The sequence below is a fragment of the Gopherus flavomarginatus genome, chromosome 10, assembly GCF_025201925.1.
Source record: "Gopherus flavomarginatus isolate rGopFla2 chromosome 10, rGopFla2.mat.asm, whole genome shotgun sequence".
NCBI lineage: Eukaryota > Metazoa > Chordata > Testudines > Testudinidae > Gopherus > Gopherus flavomarginatus.
This window is the reverse complement of record NC_066626.1, coordinates 82,461,505-82,478,738: the sequence shown is the minus strand read 5'-3', so window position 1 is coordinate 82,478,738 and position 17,234 is coordinate 82,461,505. Positions and strand designations below refer to the sequence as shown.

The following is a 17,234-nucleotide window of genomic DNA, read 5'->3' as shown; positions in this document are numbered from 1 at the left end:
CCTGGCTTCCTGCCAGTGCCGAGTCCCCTGCCCAGCTCCTGCCAGCGCCCTGCTCCCTGCTCAGCTACTTCCTGGCTCCCTGCCTGGCTTCTTGCCAGTGCCGAGTCCCCTGCCCAACTCCCTGCCCGGCTCCTGCCAGCACCCTGCTCCCTGCTCAGCTACTTCCTGGCTCCCTGCCCGGCTCCTGCCCAGCCCGCGGATCCCTGCCCAGTTCTCTTCCTGGCTTCCTGCCAGTGCCGAGTCCCCTGCCCAACTCCCTGCCCGGCTCCTGCCAGCGCCCTGCTCCCTGCTCAGCTACTTCCTGGCTCCCTGCCCGGCTCCTGCCCAGCCCGCGGATCCCTGCCCGGTTCTCTTCCTGGCTCCCTGCCAGTAATGAGCACCCTGCCCAGCTCCCTGCCTGGCTCCCTGCCCGGCTCCTGCCCAGCCCGCGGATCCCAGCCCGGTTCTCTTCCCGGCTTCCTGCCAGTGCCGAGTCCCCTGCCCAGTTCCCTGCCCAGCTCCTGCCAGTGTCCTGCTCCCTGCTCAGCTCCCTTCCTGGCTCCCTGCCTGGCTTCCTGCCAGTGCCAAGCCCCCTGCCCAACTCCCTGCCCGGCTCCTGCCAGCTCCCAACCCCCTGCCTAGCTCCCTGCCAGTGACGAGCACCCTGCCCGGCTCCCTGTCCGGCTCCTGCCAGCACCCAACCCCCTGCCTAGCTCCCTGCCAGTGATGAGCATCCTGCCCAGCTCCCTGCCCGGCTCCTGCCAATACCCAACCCCCTGCCCAGCTCCCTGCCCGGCTCCTGCCAGCACCCGACTCCCTGCCCGGCTTCCTGCCAGTGCCGAGCCCCCTGCCCAGTCCCCTGCCCAGCTCCTGCCAGTGCCCTGCTCCCTGCTCAGCTCCCTTCCTGGCTCCCTGCCTGGCTTCCTGCCAGTGCTGAGCCCCCTGCCCAACTCCCTGCCCGGCTCCTGCCAGCACCCAACCCCCTGCCTAGCTCCCTGCCAGTGACGAGCACCCTGCCCGGCTCCCTGCCCGGCTCCTGCCAGCACCCAACCCCCTGCCTAGCTCCCTGCCAGTGATGAGCACCCTGCCCAGCACCCTGCCCGGCTCCCTTTCCGGCTCCTGCCAGCACCCAACCCCCTGCCTGGCTCCCTGCCAGTGCCAAGCCCTCTGCCCAGTCCCCTGCCCAGCTCCTACCAGTGCCCTGCTCCCTGCTCAGCTCCCTGCCCAACTCCCTGCCCGGCTCCTGCCAGCACCCAACCCCCTGCCTGGCTCCCTGCCAGTGCCCAGCCCCCTGCCCAGTTCCCTGCCCAGCTCCTGCCAGTGCCCTGCTCCCTGCCCAGTTCTCTGCCCAGCTCCTGCCACTGCCCAGCTCCTCATCTGGCTCTTGCCAGCACCCAGCTCCCTGCCCGGCTTCTACCCGAGTCCTGCCTGCGCCCAGCTCGCCTGCTCATGGTTCTCTCCTCAGAGGCTCCAGTGGTGTTTGTGAACAAGCAGGAGAAGCCGGAGAAGGTGCTGGTGCTGGAGGGGGGCAGTGCCGTGCTCTCAGCCATTGTCTCCAAGGAACAGGCTGGAGTGAGCTGGAGGGGGCCCCAGCAGCCCCTGGCAGCAGGGCAGCGCTGCGAGCTGCGACGAGAGGGCCGGGTGCACAGCCTGGTGCTGAGCAACGTGGGCAAGGACGACGCCGGCCTCTACACCTGCCTCTCCCGCCATGACCAGATGCAGTTTGAAGTGAGCGTGAAAGGTGAGGGGGCAGCACCAGGGGAGTCCCAGTCGGCAGCCCTGCAGCCCCAGGGCAGACCAGGGCAGACGCTGACTCTCTGCAGCAGGGGATCTGGCAGCAGCGAGGGCAGGACAGGGCCGCCCCATGGCCGTGGGGATCCAGTGGTGCTGGAGGCAGGGTGGGACCCCCATCAAGGGCACAGATACCGACCGGCCTCTGTTCGTGTTCCCAGAGCTGCTGGTGAAATTTGTGCGAGGCTTGTCGGACGTGCAGGCGCACATGGGTGAGACGGTGCTGCTGTGGTGCGAGCTGTGCAAAGCCAAGGGGCAGGTGCTGTGGCTGAAGGATGGGCAGGAGTTGGAGCCCAGCGGCAGGTGGGAGATCAAAGCAGAGGGGCGGGAGCGGTCCCTGGCGCTGAGCAATGTGGGGCCTGAGGATGCTGGCGAGTACTCCTGTGAGTCCAAGGATGACCGGACGCTGGCCACGGTGACTGTGCAGGGTGAGTCATGGGGCCACGGGGCCCTGCTCCAGGGACTTGATACCCCCGGGGCCCAGCCTTCAGCCCCGGGGCCCTGACCCCCCAGCCCAACTCTCAGCCCTGGGGCCCTGATCGACTGCCCTTGGGGCCTGGCCCTCAGCTCCAGGGCCCTGACCCCCCAGCCCAGCCCAGCACCAGGGACCTGATCCCCCAACACCCGTCCCTACCCCTAGAGCCCACCCCTCAGCCTCGGGGCCCTGACCCCTCAGCCCAACTCTCAGCCCTGGGGCCCTGATCGACTGCCCCTGGGGCCCGGCCCTCAGATCCAGGGCCCTGACCCCACAGCCTAGCCCAGCACTAGGGACCTGATCCCCCAAGACCTGGCCCTACCCCAGAGCCCACCCCTCAGCCTCGGGGCCCTGACCCCTCAGCCCAACTCTCAGCCCTGGGGCCCGGCCCTCAGATCCAGGGCCCTGACTCCCCAGCCTAGCCCAGCACTAGGGACCTGATCCCCCAAGACCCAGCCAACCCCTAGAGCCCACCCCTCAGCCTCGGGGCCCTGACCTCCCCAGCCCAACTCTCAGCCCTGGGGCCCTGATCGACTGCCCCTGGGACCCGGCCCTCAGCTCCAGGGCCCTGACCCCCCAGCCCAGTCCAGCACCAGGGACCTGATCCCCCAAGACCAATCCCTGCCCCTAGAGCCCAGCCTTCAGCCCCGGGGCCCTGACCTCCCCAACCCAACTCTCAGCCCTGGGGCCCTAATCGACTGCCCCTGGGGCCGGGCCCTCAGCTTCAGGGCCCTGACCCCTCAGCCCAGCCCAGCACCAGGGACCTGATCCCCTGAGACCCAACCCAGCCCTTGGGGCTCAGCCCTCAGCCCTGGGGCCCTGACCCCTCTAGACCAGCCCAGCTCCAGGGACCTTCCCACTCCCCCACAGTCCCAGCCTCTTCCACTCCCCCACAGTCCCAGCCTCTGTGACCCAACCCCTCTCCCAAGACCCAGTGGCCTGACCCCCAACAAAGTGCGCTGCAGTCCCCAAGTTGGCATGATGCAGGCAGGTCTCCTTGGGGGGCTCTGCCCCTCAGGAGGGGGGTGCACTGGCAGCCCAGTCACATCGGCTGGGGTAGGGGGGATTTTGTGGCTGTGGCTCTCGTACCAATCCCAGGTGGGTGCCATGCGCCGGGGGAGGGGGGGATGAGCTCCCCCCGGCACCAGCATCTTGCCCGGGGGTGCTCTTCACCCAGCTGCTCTAAGCAGGGTGCAGGGGAGGGGGGCAAGCAGCATGTGGCGGCGGGGTGTGAGCTGGGGGAGGGGTGTGAGCAGAGAGAGGTGAGTGAGCAGGGTGTGGGGGAAGGGGCGAGCAGGGTTCAGGGGAGGGGTGTGAGCAGGGGGAGGGGGTGAGCAGGGTGCAGAAGAGGGGTATGAGCGGGGGGAGGGGGCGAGCAGGGTGCAGGGGAGGGGGGTGAGCAGGGTGCAGGAGAGAGGGGTGAGCAGGGGAGGAGGGGTGAGCAGGGGGAGGGGGGCGAGTAGGGTGCAGGGGAGGGGAGTGGGTAGGGGAGGGGTGTGAGCAGGGATGGTGAGTGAGCAGGATGTGGGGGCGGGCAGTGGGATGCGGGGGGAGATGGGCACGGAGGCCCAGTAGGAGCCTCCCTCTCACCCACTCTGGCCCCAGTGCCCAGGGTGGTTGAGATCATCTCGGAGCTGCACAACTTGACGGTGCTGGAGGGGGATGACGCCACATTCAAGTGCCTGGTGTCCCCGGATAACGTGGCCCTGATGTGGCAGCTGAACGGCCAGGCTGTCGCCTCCTGCGAGCGGCTGGTGGTGAGCAGGAACGGGCTGTGCCATGCCCTGACCATCCGGCAGTGCCAGCTGGGAGACGCAGGCACCGTCACAGCCTGCGCTGAGGGCCTGGTGAGCACAGCCCGGCTGAGCGTGCAAGGTGAGGGGACTGGCCTGGCCGAACATCCAAGGGAGGAGCCTGGGGCGGGGTGGCCTGTCTGAGTGTGCAAGGGAGGAGCCTGGAGAAGGGGCCACCTGGCTGAGGGTGCAAGGGATGAGCATGGGGCGGAGCCACTTAGCTGAGCATGCATGTGAAGACCCTGGGGTGGGACCACCTGTCTGATTGTGCAAGGGAGGGGTCTGGGGCAGGGCCACTTGGCTGAGCATGCAAGGGAGGAGCCTGGGACAGCACAGCCCATCTGAGTGTGCCAGGGAGGGGCCTGGGGCTGGCCACACCCCGGCCTAGCTGAGTGTGGATGCGGGGGGGTCTCCCCTGGGGGTGTCGGGGAGGATTTTCTCTCTCCACTGATTTCTGAGGCCGTGGTTCTTGGGGTCTGTCTCGTTGGGGATGGAGTCTCATGGAGGCTCCCTCCTGTGTGGGGGTCTCTCCCAGAGGGAAGTATTTTGTTGGGGGGGGTCTCATGGGAGGGGTCTAGGATGGCATGGGGTGGGTTCCAAGAGGTTTCCTGGGGGTGGCGGGAATGTCGGGGGTGGGTAGTTCCTGGGAGATCACCTGGGGGGTTCTGGGATGGCTGGGGTAGTTTGTGGGAGATCTCTGGCGGGTGTCTCACAGGTTTGGGGTGATGGGGTAGTTCCCTGGGGGGTTCTGGGATGGCAGGAAGTAGTTCCTGGGGATCTCTCACAGGTTCTGGGGTGGGGGTTGGTGGTAGTTCCTCAGGGGGTAGCTCCCCAGAGGGTCTTTCAGAAGTTCTGGGATCGTTGGGGGAGTTCCCCAGGGGGTCTCTCACAGGTTCTGGGCTGGGGGTGTGTGTAGTTCCTGGGGCTTAGGTCCCCAGAGGGTCTCTCACAGGGGCTGGGCGGCGGTGGGGGGTAGTGTAGTTCCCACAGGGTGGTTCCCCAGGGGGTGGTTCCCCAGTGGGTCTCTCACAGGGGCTGGGCTGGGGGGGGTTGGTTCCCCAGGGGATGGTTCCCCAGGGGGTCTTTCACAGGGTCTGGGCTCGGGGGGGTGTTCCCCAGAGGTGGTGCCCCAGAGGGTCTGAGTGGCAGGGGGGGTGTAGTTCCCGTGGAGTGGTTCCCCAGGGGGTCTCTCACAAGATCTGGGCTGGGGGGATGGTTCCCCAGTGGGTCTCTCACAGGGGCTGGGCTCGGGGGGTGGGGTTGGTTCCCCAGGGGGTGGTTCCCCAGAGAGTCTCTCACAGGGGCTGGGCTGGGGGGGGGGTTGGTTCCCCAGGGGGTGGTTCCCCATTGGGTCTCTCTCAGGGTCTGGGCTGGTGTGTATGTGTAGTTCCTGGGGGGTGGTTCCCCAGGGGGTGGTTCCCCAAGGGGTCTCTCAGAGGGTCTGAGCAGTGGTGGGGGGGTTGGTTCCCCAGGGGGTAGTTCCTCAGTGGGTCTCTCACAGGGGTTGGTTCCCCAGAGGATCTGGGCGGCGGGGGCTCCCAGGGCTCCCCGTCGGGCCCGGTGGAAGCCCTGCCCTGCGGTGCTTTGCAGAGGCCCAGGTGCTGTTTGTGCGGAAGCTGCAGGACGTGGTGGCCGAGGAGCTGCAGGACGTGGTGCTGGAGGTGGAGCTGAGCCGTGAGGCGGGCGAGGTGCAGTGGCTGAAGCAGGGGGTGCTCATCCAGCCAGGCAGCAAGTACCAGCTGCAGGAGGCCGGGCGCAAACGGAGCCTGACCATTCGCAGCCTCAGCCCCTCGGACCGTGGCACCTACCGCTGCGAGAGCCTCCACGACCGGACGCAGGCCAAGCTGAGCGTGGAGCGTAGGTGTCCCTGCCCTTGGTCCAGCAGGGCCTGGCCAGGAGAGGCTGCAGGAAGGGGAGGGTGGGGGGTGTGGAGGGGAGGTAATGGTGTGCGGGGGGTGGCCTGGAGAGGGGAGGGGTGTGTGGGGGGAGGCTGTGGGGTGGCCTAAGGTGGGCAGAGGATTAAAGTGGGAGCCAAGCAACTGAGGCTGAATCTCAGGGAAGTTCTCTGGCAGCTGCAGCTGGCTGGGAGTCATCCCTGGGAGAGGCTGTGGGGGGTCCTGTGGCTGGCCCATTCCCTTGGTGCAACCCCATCCCTGCCCCCAATGTCAGTCCAGGTACAGACCCATCCCCGCCCCTGGCGCCTGTCTGGGTACAGACCCATCCCTGCCCCCTGGTGCCGGTTCGGGTACAGACCCATCCCTGCCCCCTGCCGCCGGTCCGGGAGCATACCCATCCCTGCCCCCCGGCGCCTGTCCTGGAGCAGACCCATCTCCGCCCCCTGGCACCGATTCGGGTACAGACGCATCCCTGCCCCCTGGCACGGGTCTGGGTACAGACCCATCCCTGCCCCCTGGCACTGGTCTGGGAGCAGACTCATCCCTGCCCCCTGGCGCCGGTCCGGGAGCATACCCATCCCTGCCCCCCGGCGCTTGTCCTGGAGCAGACCCATCTCCGCCCCCTGGCACCGATTCGGGTACAGACGCATCCCTGCCCCCTGGCACGGGTCTGGGTACAGACCCATCCCTGCCCCCTGGCGCTGGTCTGGGAGCAGATCCATCCCTGCCCCCTGGCTCGGATCCGGGTTCAGACCCACCCCTGCCCCACTGGCGCCTGTCCGGGAGAAGACCCATCTCCGCCCCCTGGTGCCGGTCCGGGTTCAGACCTATCGCTGCCCCCAGGCACGGGTCCAGGTTCAGACCCATCTCCGCCCCCTGGTGCTGGTCCGGGTTCAGACCCATCCCTGCCCCCTGGCACCGGTCCTGGTTCAGACCCATCCCTGCCGCCTGGCACGCGTCCAGGTACAGACCCATCCCTCCCCCCGGTGCCAGTCCGGGTTCGGACCCATCCCTGCCCCCTGGCACAGGTCCAGGTACAGACCCATCCCTGCCCCCTGGTGTCGGTCCGGGAGCAGAGCCTTCCCTGCCCCCTGGCATGGGTCCAGGTTCAGACCCATCACCGCCCCCTGGCGCCGGTCCGGGAGCAGACCCATCCCTGCCCCCCTGGAGCCTGTCCTGGAGCAGACCCATCTCCGCCCCCTGGCACAGGTCCGGGTACAGACGCATCCCTGCCTCCTGGTGCCGGTCCGGGAGCAGAGCCATCCCTGCCTCGTGGCACAGGTCCAGGTTCAGACCCATCACCGCCCCCTGGCGCCGGTCTGGGAGCAGACCCATCCCTGCCCCCCCTGGCGCCTGTCCTGGAGCAGACCCATCTCCGCCCCCTGGCACGGGTCCGGGTACAGATGCATCCCTGCCCCCTGGCGCCAGTCCAGGTACAGACCCATTCCTGCCCCCTGGCGCCGGTCTGGGAGCAGACCCATCCCTGCCCCCTGGCACGGGTCCGGGTACAGACCCATCTCTGCCCCCTGGTGCCGGTCCGGGCACAGACCCATCCCTGCCCCCTGGCGCCTGTCCGGGAGCAGACCCATCTCCGTCCCCTGGCACGGGTCCAGGTACAGACCCATCTCTGTCCCCTGGTGCCGGTCCGGGAGCAGAGCCATCCCTGCCGCCCTGGCGCCTGTCCTGGAGCAGACCCATCTCCGCACCCTGGCACGGGTCTGGGTACAGACGCATCCCTGCCCCCTGGCGCCGGTCCGGGTACAGACCCATTCCTGCCCTCTGGCGCCGGTCCGGGAGCAAACCCATCCCTGCCCCCTGGCATGGGTCCGGGTACAGACCCATCTCTGCCCCTTGGTGCCGGTCCGGGCACAGACCCATCTCTGCCCCCTGGCACGTGTCTGGGTACAGACCCATCTCCGTCCCCTGGCACGGGTCCAGGTACAGACCCATCTCTGTCCCCTGGTGCCGGTCCGGGAGCAGAGCCATCCCTGCCCCCTGGCGCCTGTCCTGGAGCAGACCCATCTCCGCACCCTGGCACGGGTCTGGGTACAGACGCATCCCTGCCCCCTGGCGCCGGTCCGGGTACAGACCCATTCCTGCCCTCTGGCGCCGGTCCGGGAGCAAACCCATCCCTGCCCCCTGGCACGGGTCCGGGTACAGACCCATCTCTGTCCCCTGGTGCCGGTCCGGGAGCAGACCCATCTCTGCCCCCTGGCACGGGTCTGGGTACAGACCCATCCCTGCCCCATGGCACTGGTCCAGGTTCAGACCCATCCCCGCCCCCTGGTGCCGGTCCGGGAGCAGAGCCATCCCTGCCCCCTGGCACGGGTCCAGGTTCAGACCCATCCCCGCCCCCTGGCACTGCTCTCTCTCCACTGCAGCCCGAAAGGTGTCTGTGCGGAAGCCACTGTCGGACGTGGAGACCTTTGAGAAGGAGACAGCCACGTTCCAGCTGGAGCTGTCCCATGCCGACGTGCCCGGAGTGTGGACGCGGGATGGCATCCGGGTGAAACCCAGCCGGACCTGCCGAGTCAGCGCCACGGGCTGTGTGCACAGCCTGACGCTGCTGGGGCTGATGCTGGAGGATTCGGGCACCGTCACCTTCACTGCTGACACCCTGCGTTCCAGCGCCCGCCTGACAGTCAGAGGTGGGGGCTTAGCTGTGGGTTGGGTCATGTGTCACACCGTGTGGGGCCTGCCACGGAAACACTCTGGTGCCACCTGCTCACCCCGTCCTGACGCTCTGCAGAGCCTCAGCCCGACATCGCAGACCCTGCTGCTGCAGCCTGAGCACTGGGCTCTGCAGCCCCTGCCCCAGGAGCAGATCACAGGCAGCGAAGCAGGGCCCAGCCGTGACCTCCCTGCTGTGAGCTTCTCCACAGCAGTGCCCCATGAGGGAGCCAGCGCTGTGAACTTCTCCACGGCAGGGCCCAGCCTTGACCTTCCTGCTGTGAGCTTCTCCACGACAGGGCCCAGCCATGACCTCCCTGCTGTGAGCTTCTCCACAGCAGTGCCCCACTGGGGAAGCCAGCGCTGTGAGCTTCTCCATGGCAAGGCCCAGCAGTGACCTCCCTGCTGTGAGCTTCTCCACAGTAGTGCCCCACTGGGGAAGCCAGCGCTGTGAGCTTCTCCACGGCAGGGCCCAGCCGTGACCTCCCTTCTGTGAGCTTCTCCACAGCAGTGCCCCACTGGGGAAGCCAGCGCTGTGAGCTTCTCCACGGCAGGGCCCAGCTGTGACCTTCCTGCTGTGAGCTTCTCCACAGCAGTGCCCCACTGGGGAAGCCAGCGCTGTGAGCTTCTCCACAGCAGGGCCCAGCTGTGACCTTCCTGCTGTGAGCTTCTCCACAGCAGTGCCTCACTGGGGATGCCAGCACTGTGAGCTTCTCCACGGCAGGGCCCAGCTGTGACCTCCCTGCTGTGAGCTTCTCCACAGCAGTGCCCAGCCATGACCTCCCTGCTGTGAGCTTCTCCACGGCAGGGCCCAGCTGTGACCTCCCTGCTGTGAGCTTCTCCACAGCACTGCCCCACTGGGGAAGCCAGCGCTGTGAGCTTCTCCACAGCAGTGTCCTGTGCCCCTCCGGTCCCACTCCTGAATGGAGCTCCTTGCATCTGGTTAACTCTCAGGCCTGTGTCTCCTCTCCTTTCAGAGCCGCCAGTTGCCATGGTGAAGGCCCCCCGGGACGTGGGTGTCCCTGAGACAGGGGCTGCCAGCTTCGAGTGCGAACTGTCCCGCCCTATTGCAGAGGTGAAGTGGTACAAGGTGAGGGCGGTTCTGTGAAACCTTCTGGGCCCTGGGGCCTGGCCTCTCCCGGCCTGAGGCCTCTCTGGGCTGCAGGCAGGTGTTCTGCCCTGGGCCAGGACTGGCTTCAAGCTCAGCGGGAGGGTGACCCATGAGGGGGACGAGCTGCAGGGGGGTGCCCCAGCCATGAGCTCCCCACCCGGCACGCGGTGTCAGCCCCGAGCCCCTCGTCCTGCCCCGTCCCTCCCAGGCTGCCTGCCGGGAGCCCCAGCCCCGGGCAGCCCAGTGACTGCGTCCCTCTCCGTTCCCTGGCAGGATGGGGTGGCGCTCCGAGCGGGGCCCAAGTGCCGCATCTACTCAGTGGGCCGCCGGCGCCTGCTGCAGCTCAGCCACTGCAGCCTGGACGATGCAGGGGAGTACACATGCGACGCAGGCGACTGCCGGGCCTCCGCCACGCTGCGGGTCTACGGTACGACGGGCCGGCCGAGGGGCTCCAGGGGTGAGATCGAGGGGGGCTGAGAGCCGAGAGCCGAGGGGGCTCCCGGGGGTGAGAGCGGGGGGGGGGCTGAGAGCCGAGGGGCTCCAGGGGTGAGAGCGGGGGGGGCTGAGAGCCGAGGGGGCTCCCGGGTGCTGAGAGCCGAGGTGCCTCCCGGGGGTGAGAGCGGGGGGGGGGGCTGAGAGCCGAGGGGGCTCCTGGGGGTGAGAGCGGGGGGGGGGCTGAGAGCCGAGGGGCTCCAGGGGTGAGAGCGGGGGGGGGGGGCTGAGAGCCGAGGGGGCTCCCGGGGATGAGAGCGGGGAGGGCTGAGAGCCGAGGGGGCTCCCGGGGGTGAGAGCGGGGGGGGGCTGAAAGTCAAGGGGGCTCCTGGGCGTGAGAGTGGAGGGGGCTGAAAGTCAAGGCGGCTCCCGGGGGTGAGAGCGGGGGGGGCTGAGAGCCGAGGGGGCTCCCGGGGGTGAGAGCGGGGGCGGGGCTGAAAGTCGAGGGGGCTCCTGGGGGTGAGAGTGGAGGGGGCTGAAAGTCAAGGCGGCTCCCAGGGGTGAGAGTGGGGGGGGCTGAGAGCCGAGGGGGTTCCCGGGGGTGAGAGTGGGGGGGGGCTGAGAGCCGAGGGGGCTCCTGGGGGTGAGAGCGGGGGCGGGGCTGAAAGTCGAGGGGGCTCCCGGGGGCGAGAGTGGAGGGGGCTGAAAGTCAAGGCGGCTCCCGGGGGTGGGAGCGGAGAGGGCTAAGAGCCGAGGGGGCTCCCAGGGGTGAGAGTGGGGGGGGGCTGAGAGCCGAGGGGGCTCCCGGGGGTGAGAGTGGGGGGGGCTGAAAGTCAAGGGGGCTCCCGGGGGTGAGAGCGGGGGGGGCTGAAAGTCAAGGGGGCTCCCGGGGGTGAGAGCAGGGGGGGCTGAAAGTCGAGGGGGCTCACGGGGGTGAGAGTGGGGGGGGCTGAAAGTCAAGGCGGCTCCCGGGGGTGGGAGCGGGGGGGGCTGAAAGTCAAGGGGGCTCCCGGGGGTGAGAGCAGGGGGGGGCTGAAAGTCGAGGGGGTTCACGGGGGTGAGAGTGGGGGGGCGCTGAGAGCCAAGGGGGCTCCTGGGGGTGAGAGCGGGGGGGAGGCTGAAAGTTGAGGGGGCTCCTGGGGGTGAGAGTGGGGGGGGCTGAAAGTCGAGGGGCTCCCGGGGGTGAGAGCGGGGGGGGCTGAAAGTCGAGGGGGCACCCGGGGGTGAGAGCGGGGGGGTGCTGAGAGCTGAGGGGCTCGGGGGGTGAGAGCGGGGGGGGCTGAGAGCGGGGGGGGGCTGAAAGTCGAGGGGGCTCCCGGGGGTGAGAGCGGGAGGGGGCTGAGAGCTGGGGGCTGGGGCTTCCCTTAGTCACACCACAGCCCCTGCAGAGCTGTGTGGGAATGGAGACCCCAGGAGTTTGTTCCTCTCCCCCTTGCAGAGCGCCAGGTGCAGATCGTGCAGGAGCTGGCGGACGTGCGTGTGCGTGAGAACGAGAACGCCGTCTTCACCTGCCAAGTCTCGCACGAGGACGTGAAGGGCGAGTGGTTCAGGGATGGCGAGAAAATCAAAGTCACCAGCACTGTGAAAATTCGGCAAGAGGGTGAGTGCCTCACCCCACCCCCTGCCCCCAGCCAAGCCGCTTCCGGGGCCCTGGTGTTCCTGCTGCTCCCTGTCCCGCTGCCTGCGTCACTCACACCCACACTCACCGCAGGAGGCTGCTGGACCTGCGGGCTCAGAGCCCCGTAGTCTGGGCGTAGAACAACTAGGGGATCACCCAGCCCGGGCAGGCCACGCTCATGGCACTCCCTGGGGCTCCTGCGTTCCTCCAACCCCCTCCCCAGCTCCCTGTGCCCCAACCCATCCCGCAACCTCAGTGACTCCAGCAACATAGCCTAGCCTCTCCCTCCTTCTGGGGCTCTGTGTGTCCCCGTTCCCCTCCTCCCCACGGCAGGCCCCCCTTCTCTCCTCCTCCTGCTCTCCCTCCTCCTGGGGCTCTGTGTGTCCCTGTTCCCCTCCTCCCCACGGCAGGCCCCCGTCTCTCCACCTCCTGGGGCTCTGTGTGTCCCCGTTCCCCTCCTCCCCACGGCAGGCCCCCTTCTCTCCTCCTCCTGGGACTCTGTGTGTCCCCATTCGCCTCCTCCCCACGGCAGGTCCCCCTCTCCACCTCCTGCTCTCCTCCTTCTGGGGCTCTGTGTGTCCCCATTCCCCTCCTCCCCACGGCAAGCCCCCCTTCTCTCCTCCTTCTGGGGCTCTGTGTGTCCCCATTCCCCTCCTCCCCACGGCAAGCCCCCCTTCTCTCCTCCTTCTGGAGCTCTGTGTGTCCCCATTCCCCTCCTCCCCACGGCAGGCCCCCTTCTCTCCTCCTTCTGGAGCTCTGTGTGTCCCCGTTCCCCTCCTCCCCACGGCAGGCCCCCTTCTCTCCTCCTTCTGGGGCTCTGTGTGTCCCCCATTTCCCCCCTCCTCCCCCGCTAGGGGCTCTTTGTGACCCGCCCATTTCTCCCCCACCAGGGGCTCTGTGTGCATGGCTTTTCCCCCTTTATTTCTTGTCTGTCTGTCGGGGTTAGTAACTGGAAGAGCTGGTGGGATTATAGCCTGGAAGTGTGCGTGTGCCAGCTTCAGTCTCGCTGGCCTGGGTACCAGCAGCAGTGCAGATGTGGTGGCATGGGCTAGCCACTCGAACGTGTACACGGGGGACTTGTGCGAGGGTCAGGGATGGCTCCAGGCACGAGCATCCCAAGCAGGTGCTTTGTTCGGCAATCTGCAAGGGGCAGCAGTTCGTGTGTTTTTGGCCCCAAGCAGCGCTCTGAATTGCCGCTGCGGACGGCGGGGGCAGTCCCTGTGCTGTTAGGGTGGCACACACGTTTCCAGGGTGGCGGCAATTCGGCGCGCTGCTTGGGGCAGCAAAAACAGTAGAGCCGGCCCTGGCGAGGGTTGCTAGCCTGTGCCATCGTGTCTACACTATTGCTGTTACTCGTGCTAGCCAGACTAATGCTGGCAGAGCTCTGCCATCCCATGCCACGCTGGCACCTCCCTGGCGGTGTAGACGGACCATATGAGCCGTCACTCTGGGTGGAAAGGGTTCAGACGCCAGGGGAAAGCGGGGCTGAGCCGAGCTGGGAGTGTGCTGTGCTGGAAGATGTCGGCGGCTGCCCCCGGCCGGTTCGTGGGGCTACACACAGTTAGAGGTGGCTGAAGCTGTGACACTGCTCGCCAGGTGCCAGGCCTCTGTGTGGCCATTACCCGGTGGTGTTTGTCACCCAGCTCAGGGGGTTCTGCCCATCCACGCCCAGGCTGGAACTGATGGGGTGGCTGCACTCAGCCGTTAGGCAGTGGGTCCTTACAGCAAAAGGCCGTGTCCATGGGAACCAGCCCAGGACAGCTCTGGCACACCAGCTTTCCATGGGGACGCACCGGCTCCGCACGCAGGGTGCCACGCTGGATTAACCCAACCCACACCCAGGCTGTGCGTGTCCACGAGTTACAGAGCTCGGGCGCCTCAGCGTCACCCCCATTCCTGTCGCAGGAACGGCAGCTTGGAGACAAGCCTAAGGTCTCACTTTGCTCAGCCCACCAGACACTCTGGGGGCGCTCACCAGGCTGGGTGAATGGGCAGTGTCGCAGTTCACTGGTGCACACACTGACTCTCTTGCACATGCACGAATTCACACGCTGGTGCCTAGTTCACGCACACCCCCACATTGTGATTGATGTGCAGATGCGCGCGAGCGCGCGCGCGCGCGCGCACACACACACACACTCACACACTCTGCTTGCCCCAGGCATCTCTCAGCCTGGGGGGGCGCCAGAGTCTGGCTGAGCTTCTCCTCTCTGTGTGTCACTCACACCTTCATTAATGCTGTAGTGGCCCCACACTCTTTGGCTCTCTCGGGGGGGCACCAGTGCCAAGGAGAGCTCTCTGCTTACCCTTCCCCAGTCTGCCTGACCCAGCCCAGGGCAGGGGGCCGCTCACCCATAGTCCCCTGCAATGGCTGAGCCGTGGTGCACGGCGTCATGCCAGCGCCTTCCTCCACAGGCCCCAGGCACTTCCTGCTCATCTGCAACGTGCGCCCGGAGGACGCGGGATGCATCCGGTTCGTTGCCAAGGCAGCTGCCTCCGAAGCCAGCCTGCAGGTGGAGGGTAATGTGTCCCCACGAAGCCCTCGGGGGTGACTAGGTGGGCAGCGGAGGGGGCTGGCTTGGCGGGTGTGCGAGGAAGCGGTTGGGGGCGAGTGAATGCCAGGTGCCAGCTGAGGGCTGGGCGAGCGCTGAGCTGGGCGTTTGCTGTGGGCTGGGAGGTCTAGCACTGGGTTTCGGGGGAGGGAGGTGGGAGTGACCCCCCCAGGCCCCAGCCCCTCGCTTGTCCCCTCCCATCCCCGCGGGCTCACAGGCGCTCCCCTTGGCAGCACTCCCTATCCGGATCATAAAGCCGCTGCGTGACAAGACGGCGCTGGCGCAGCACAAGGCCACGCTGGAGTGCACCGTGTCGCAGGCACGCGGCCGTGTGCGCTGGTTCCGCGGCGACACCGAGATCTTCGCCAGCGACAAGTACGAGATCTGCAACCTTGACTGCTATCGCACCCTCATCATCCACCGCGTGGGGCCGGAGGACGAGGCCTCCTACACCTGCGATGCCTTTGATGACCGCTCCACCGCCCGCCTGCTGGTGGAGGGTGAGGCGCAGGGCATGGCTGGGGACTGCCCCCAGTGGGGAGGGGGCTGGCACCGTTTGTGGGGCTGGGTGCCACTGGGCACTGCATGGGCCAGGCTGGGCGCGTGCAGCCGAGGAGCTCCAGGGGCTGTGGGGCTGCAGAACGTGGCGGTGGTGGCCCCCGCTGAGGCCTGGCTTGAGTGCGAGGTGTCTGTCCCCCAAACGGGGAGGTGCTGTGGGCTGGCACACATGCGGGTGGAGCACATGGGTCGGGTGCACAGGCTGGCGCTGCGCCGGACCTCACCCAGCACGAGCAGGGTGCTGAAGGTCTCCAGCAGCGGTGCCTGCGCCAAGGCCCAGCTCACCGGGCGAGGTACGTGTGTCCCAGCCGCATCCGTGGGCCCAGCACCGAGGCTTCACCGGGGGTGTGCCTGGCAGCCTGGCAACCCGTCACCCGAGTCAGGCCCCTGGCCAGGGTCTGTTGCTGCCACGTGGCCTCTGCCAAGCTTGGGGTCCGTTGCTCTGCTGCGGGCCCCCCCCACCTGGTCTAGATCCTTCGCTCTGCCACGGGACCCCCTCCCCTCCCTGCCTGGGGTCCATCGCTCTGCTGCGGGGCCCCCTCCTCTCCCGGCTTGGATCCTTCGCTCTGCTGCGAGGCCCCATCCCTGCCTGGGGTCCATCGCTCTGCCGTGGGGACCCCCACCCAGTCTAGATCCTTTGCTCTGCTGCAAGGCCCCCTCCCCACTTGGGGTCCGTCGCTCTGCCGTGGGGACCCCTCCCCACCCGGTCTAGATCCTTTGCTCTGCTGCGAGGCCCTCGCCCTACCTGGGGTCCGTCTCTGCCGTGGGGCCCCCTCCCTGCCAAGGATCCTTTGCTCTGCCACAGAGCCCCCTCCCCGCTTGGGGTCCGTCTCTGCCATGGGGCTCCCGCCCCACCCAGCTGGGGTCCATCTCTGCCATGGGGCTCCCGCCCCACCCAGCTGGGGTCCGTCTCTGCCATGGGGCCCCCTCCCTGCCCAGGGGTCCGTCTCTGCTGCGGGGCCACTCCACGCCTAGCCCGGGGTCAATCACTGTGCTGAGGGCCCCCTTGCCCCACCCGGGATCCGTCTCTGCCATGGGGTTCCTTCCCACCCGATAGGGGTCCATGGTCCTGCCAAGTCATGGTTGGAGGGGGTCTCTGGATGGGGGTTGGGCTGGACCCTGCCCCTCTGGAGGGTCAGTTGCTCCCTGACCTCCCCTTCTCCCCACAGGGCATTAGGTGCTGATGTCGGATGAGCCCAATCAGATGGGTCCTGGCTGGCTGCAGCAGGGGCTGCCCACTAAACATGTCCTGCGCCCCCCCCGACGCCCCGAGCAGGGCAGTGCCTGGGGCAAGCAGGCCTGCTGGGCCCTGGGCAGGGGGTGCTGTGGGGTGACCCCCACTCCCAATGCGGCTGAATCGACCTCGCAGTGGGACTCTACATTTCCCTGCTCCTCAGTAACACAAGGGCAGGCCTCCATTTCCGCCCTCACCCTGCACCTTGTGACAGGGGTTGGGGGGGGGCAGGGAGCAGCTGAGGGGGCCTGGCAGCCTGGGGACCATGGAAAGGCCTTACTTCTCCCCCCCAACGCCCCATGGGGGATGGGCAGAAAGGACCTGGGCTGGCAAGTCTCCCGGGGTGGGGGTGCTGAGCCTCAACACGACCTGCAGGGGCTGCTCCAGCAGCTTCTGCGCACTTGGGTGGGGCAGTGCTGGGGGGTCGGGGGGCTGGGTCTTGACAGAGAAGAACTGTAGCCAAATGGTGCCCTTGTGTGGGGGAGGGGCAGGTGTCCCCTCCCTCCAGCTTGTCCTGTACACCCACAAATCACCTGGCAGTGTTCCTGCCTCTCTGACAAATTAGGAAAGTTCATTTTTTCACTGAAGCTTGTGTGTGCCTCAGTTTCCCCTGTGTGTTTATCTAGGTCAGGAGTGGGCAAACTTTTTGGCCTGAGAGCCACATCTGGGTATGGAAATTGTATGGCAGGCCACGAACAGTCACAAAATTGAGGGGGTTGGGTTGTGGGGGGGGGCTCTGTGGGGGGGCTGGAAATGAGTTCAGGGTGCGGGACGGGGATCTGGACTGCGGCAGGGGGTTGGGGTGCAGGAAGGGGTGCAAGCGTCAGTTGGGGGTGCAGGCTCTGGGGTGAGGATGAGGGGTTGAGGATGCTCCAGGCTGGGACAAAGCGGTTTGGAGGGTAGGAGGGGGATCAGGGTTGGAGCACAGGGGGAAGCTCAGAGGTGCAGGCGCCAGGCAGTATTTACCTCAAGCAGCGCCCAGAAGCAGTGGCATGTCCCTTCTCCAGCTCCTATGCAGAGGCATGGCCAGGAGGCTCTGCGTGCTGCCCTGTCCACAGGTGCCGCCCCTGCAGCTCCCATTGGCCACAGTTCTCCTGGCAGTGCCCAGCCCCCGTACATCCCCAAC

At 67.6% G+C, this 17,234-nt stretch overlaps 1 protein-coding gene and 1 long non-coding RNA gene across 2 annotated transcripts in view; one reads left to right on the top strand and one right to left on the bottom strand.

The window, feature by feature from the left end:
• OBSL1 (obscurin like cytoskeletal adaptor 1) overlaps positions 1-16,610 on the top strand; it is a 60,849-nt gene extending 44,239 nt beyond the window's left edge. The window contains exons 23-33 of the mRNA XM_050916741.1: positions 1,445-1,720; positions 1,932-2,198; positions 3,851-4,120; positions 5,629-5,895; positions 8,315-8,581; positions 9,581-9,693; positions 9,988-10,141; positions 11,585-11,746; positions 14,180-14,284; positions 14,550-14,816; positions 16,044-16,610. Coding sequence (XP_050772698.1) covers positions 1,445-1,720; positions 1,932-2,198; positions 3,851-4,120; positions 5,629-5,895; positions 8,315-8,581; positions 9,581-9,693; positions 9,988-10,141; positions 11,585-11,746; positions 14,180-14,284; positions 14,550-14,816; positions 16,044-16,051 — 2,156 coding nt within the window. The 3' untranslated portion in view covers positions 16,052-16,610. The remainder of the gene's footprint in view (positions 1-1,444; positions 1,721-1,931; positions 2,199-3,850; positions 4,121-5,628; positions 5,896-8,314; positions 8,582-9,580; positions 9,694-9,987; positions 10,142-11,584; positions 11,747-14,179; positions 14,285-14,549; positions 14,817-16,043) is intronic.
• On the bottom strand, positions 2,285-2,999 carry LOC127030030 (uncharacterized). The gene is made up of 3 exons (XR_007768267.1): positions 2,906-2,999; positions 2,683-2,741; positions 2,285-2,379 (listed from the first exon to the last, which is right to left on the bottom strand). It is a non-coding gene; the product is annotated as an uncharacterized LOC127030030 (long non-coding RNA).
• Positions 16,611-17,234: the final 624 nt, after the last annotated feature.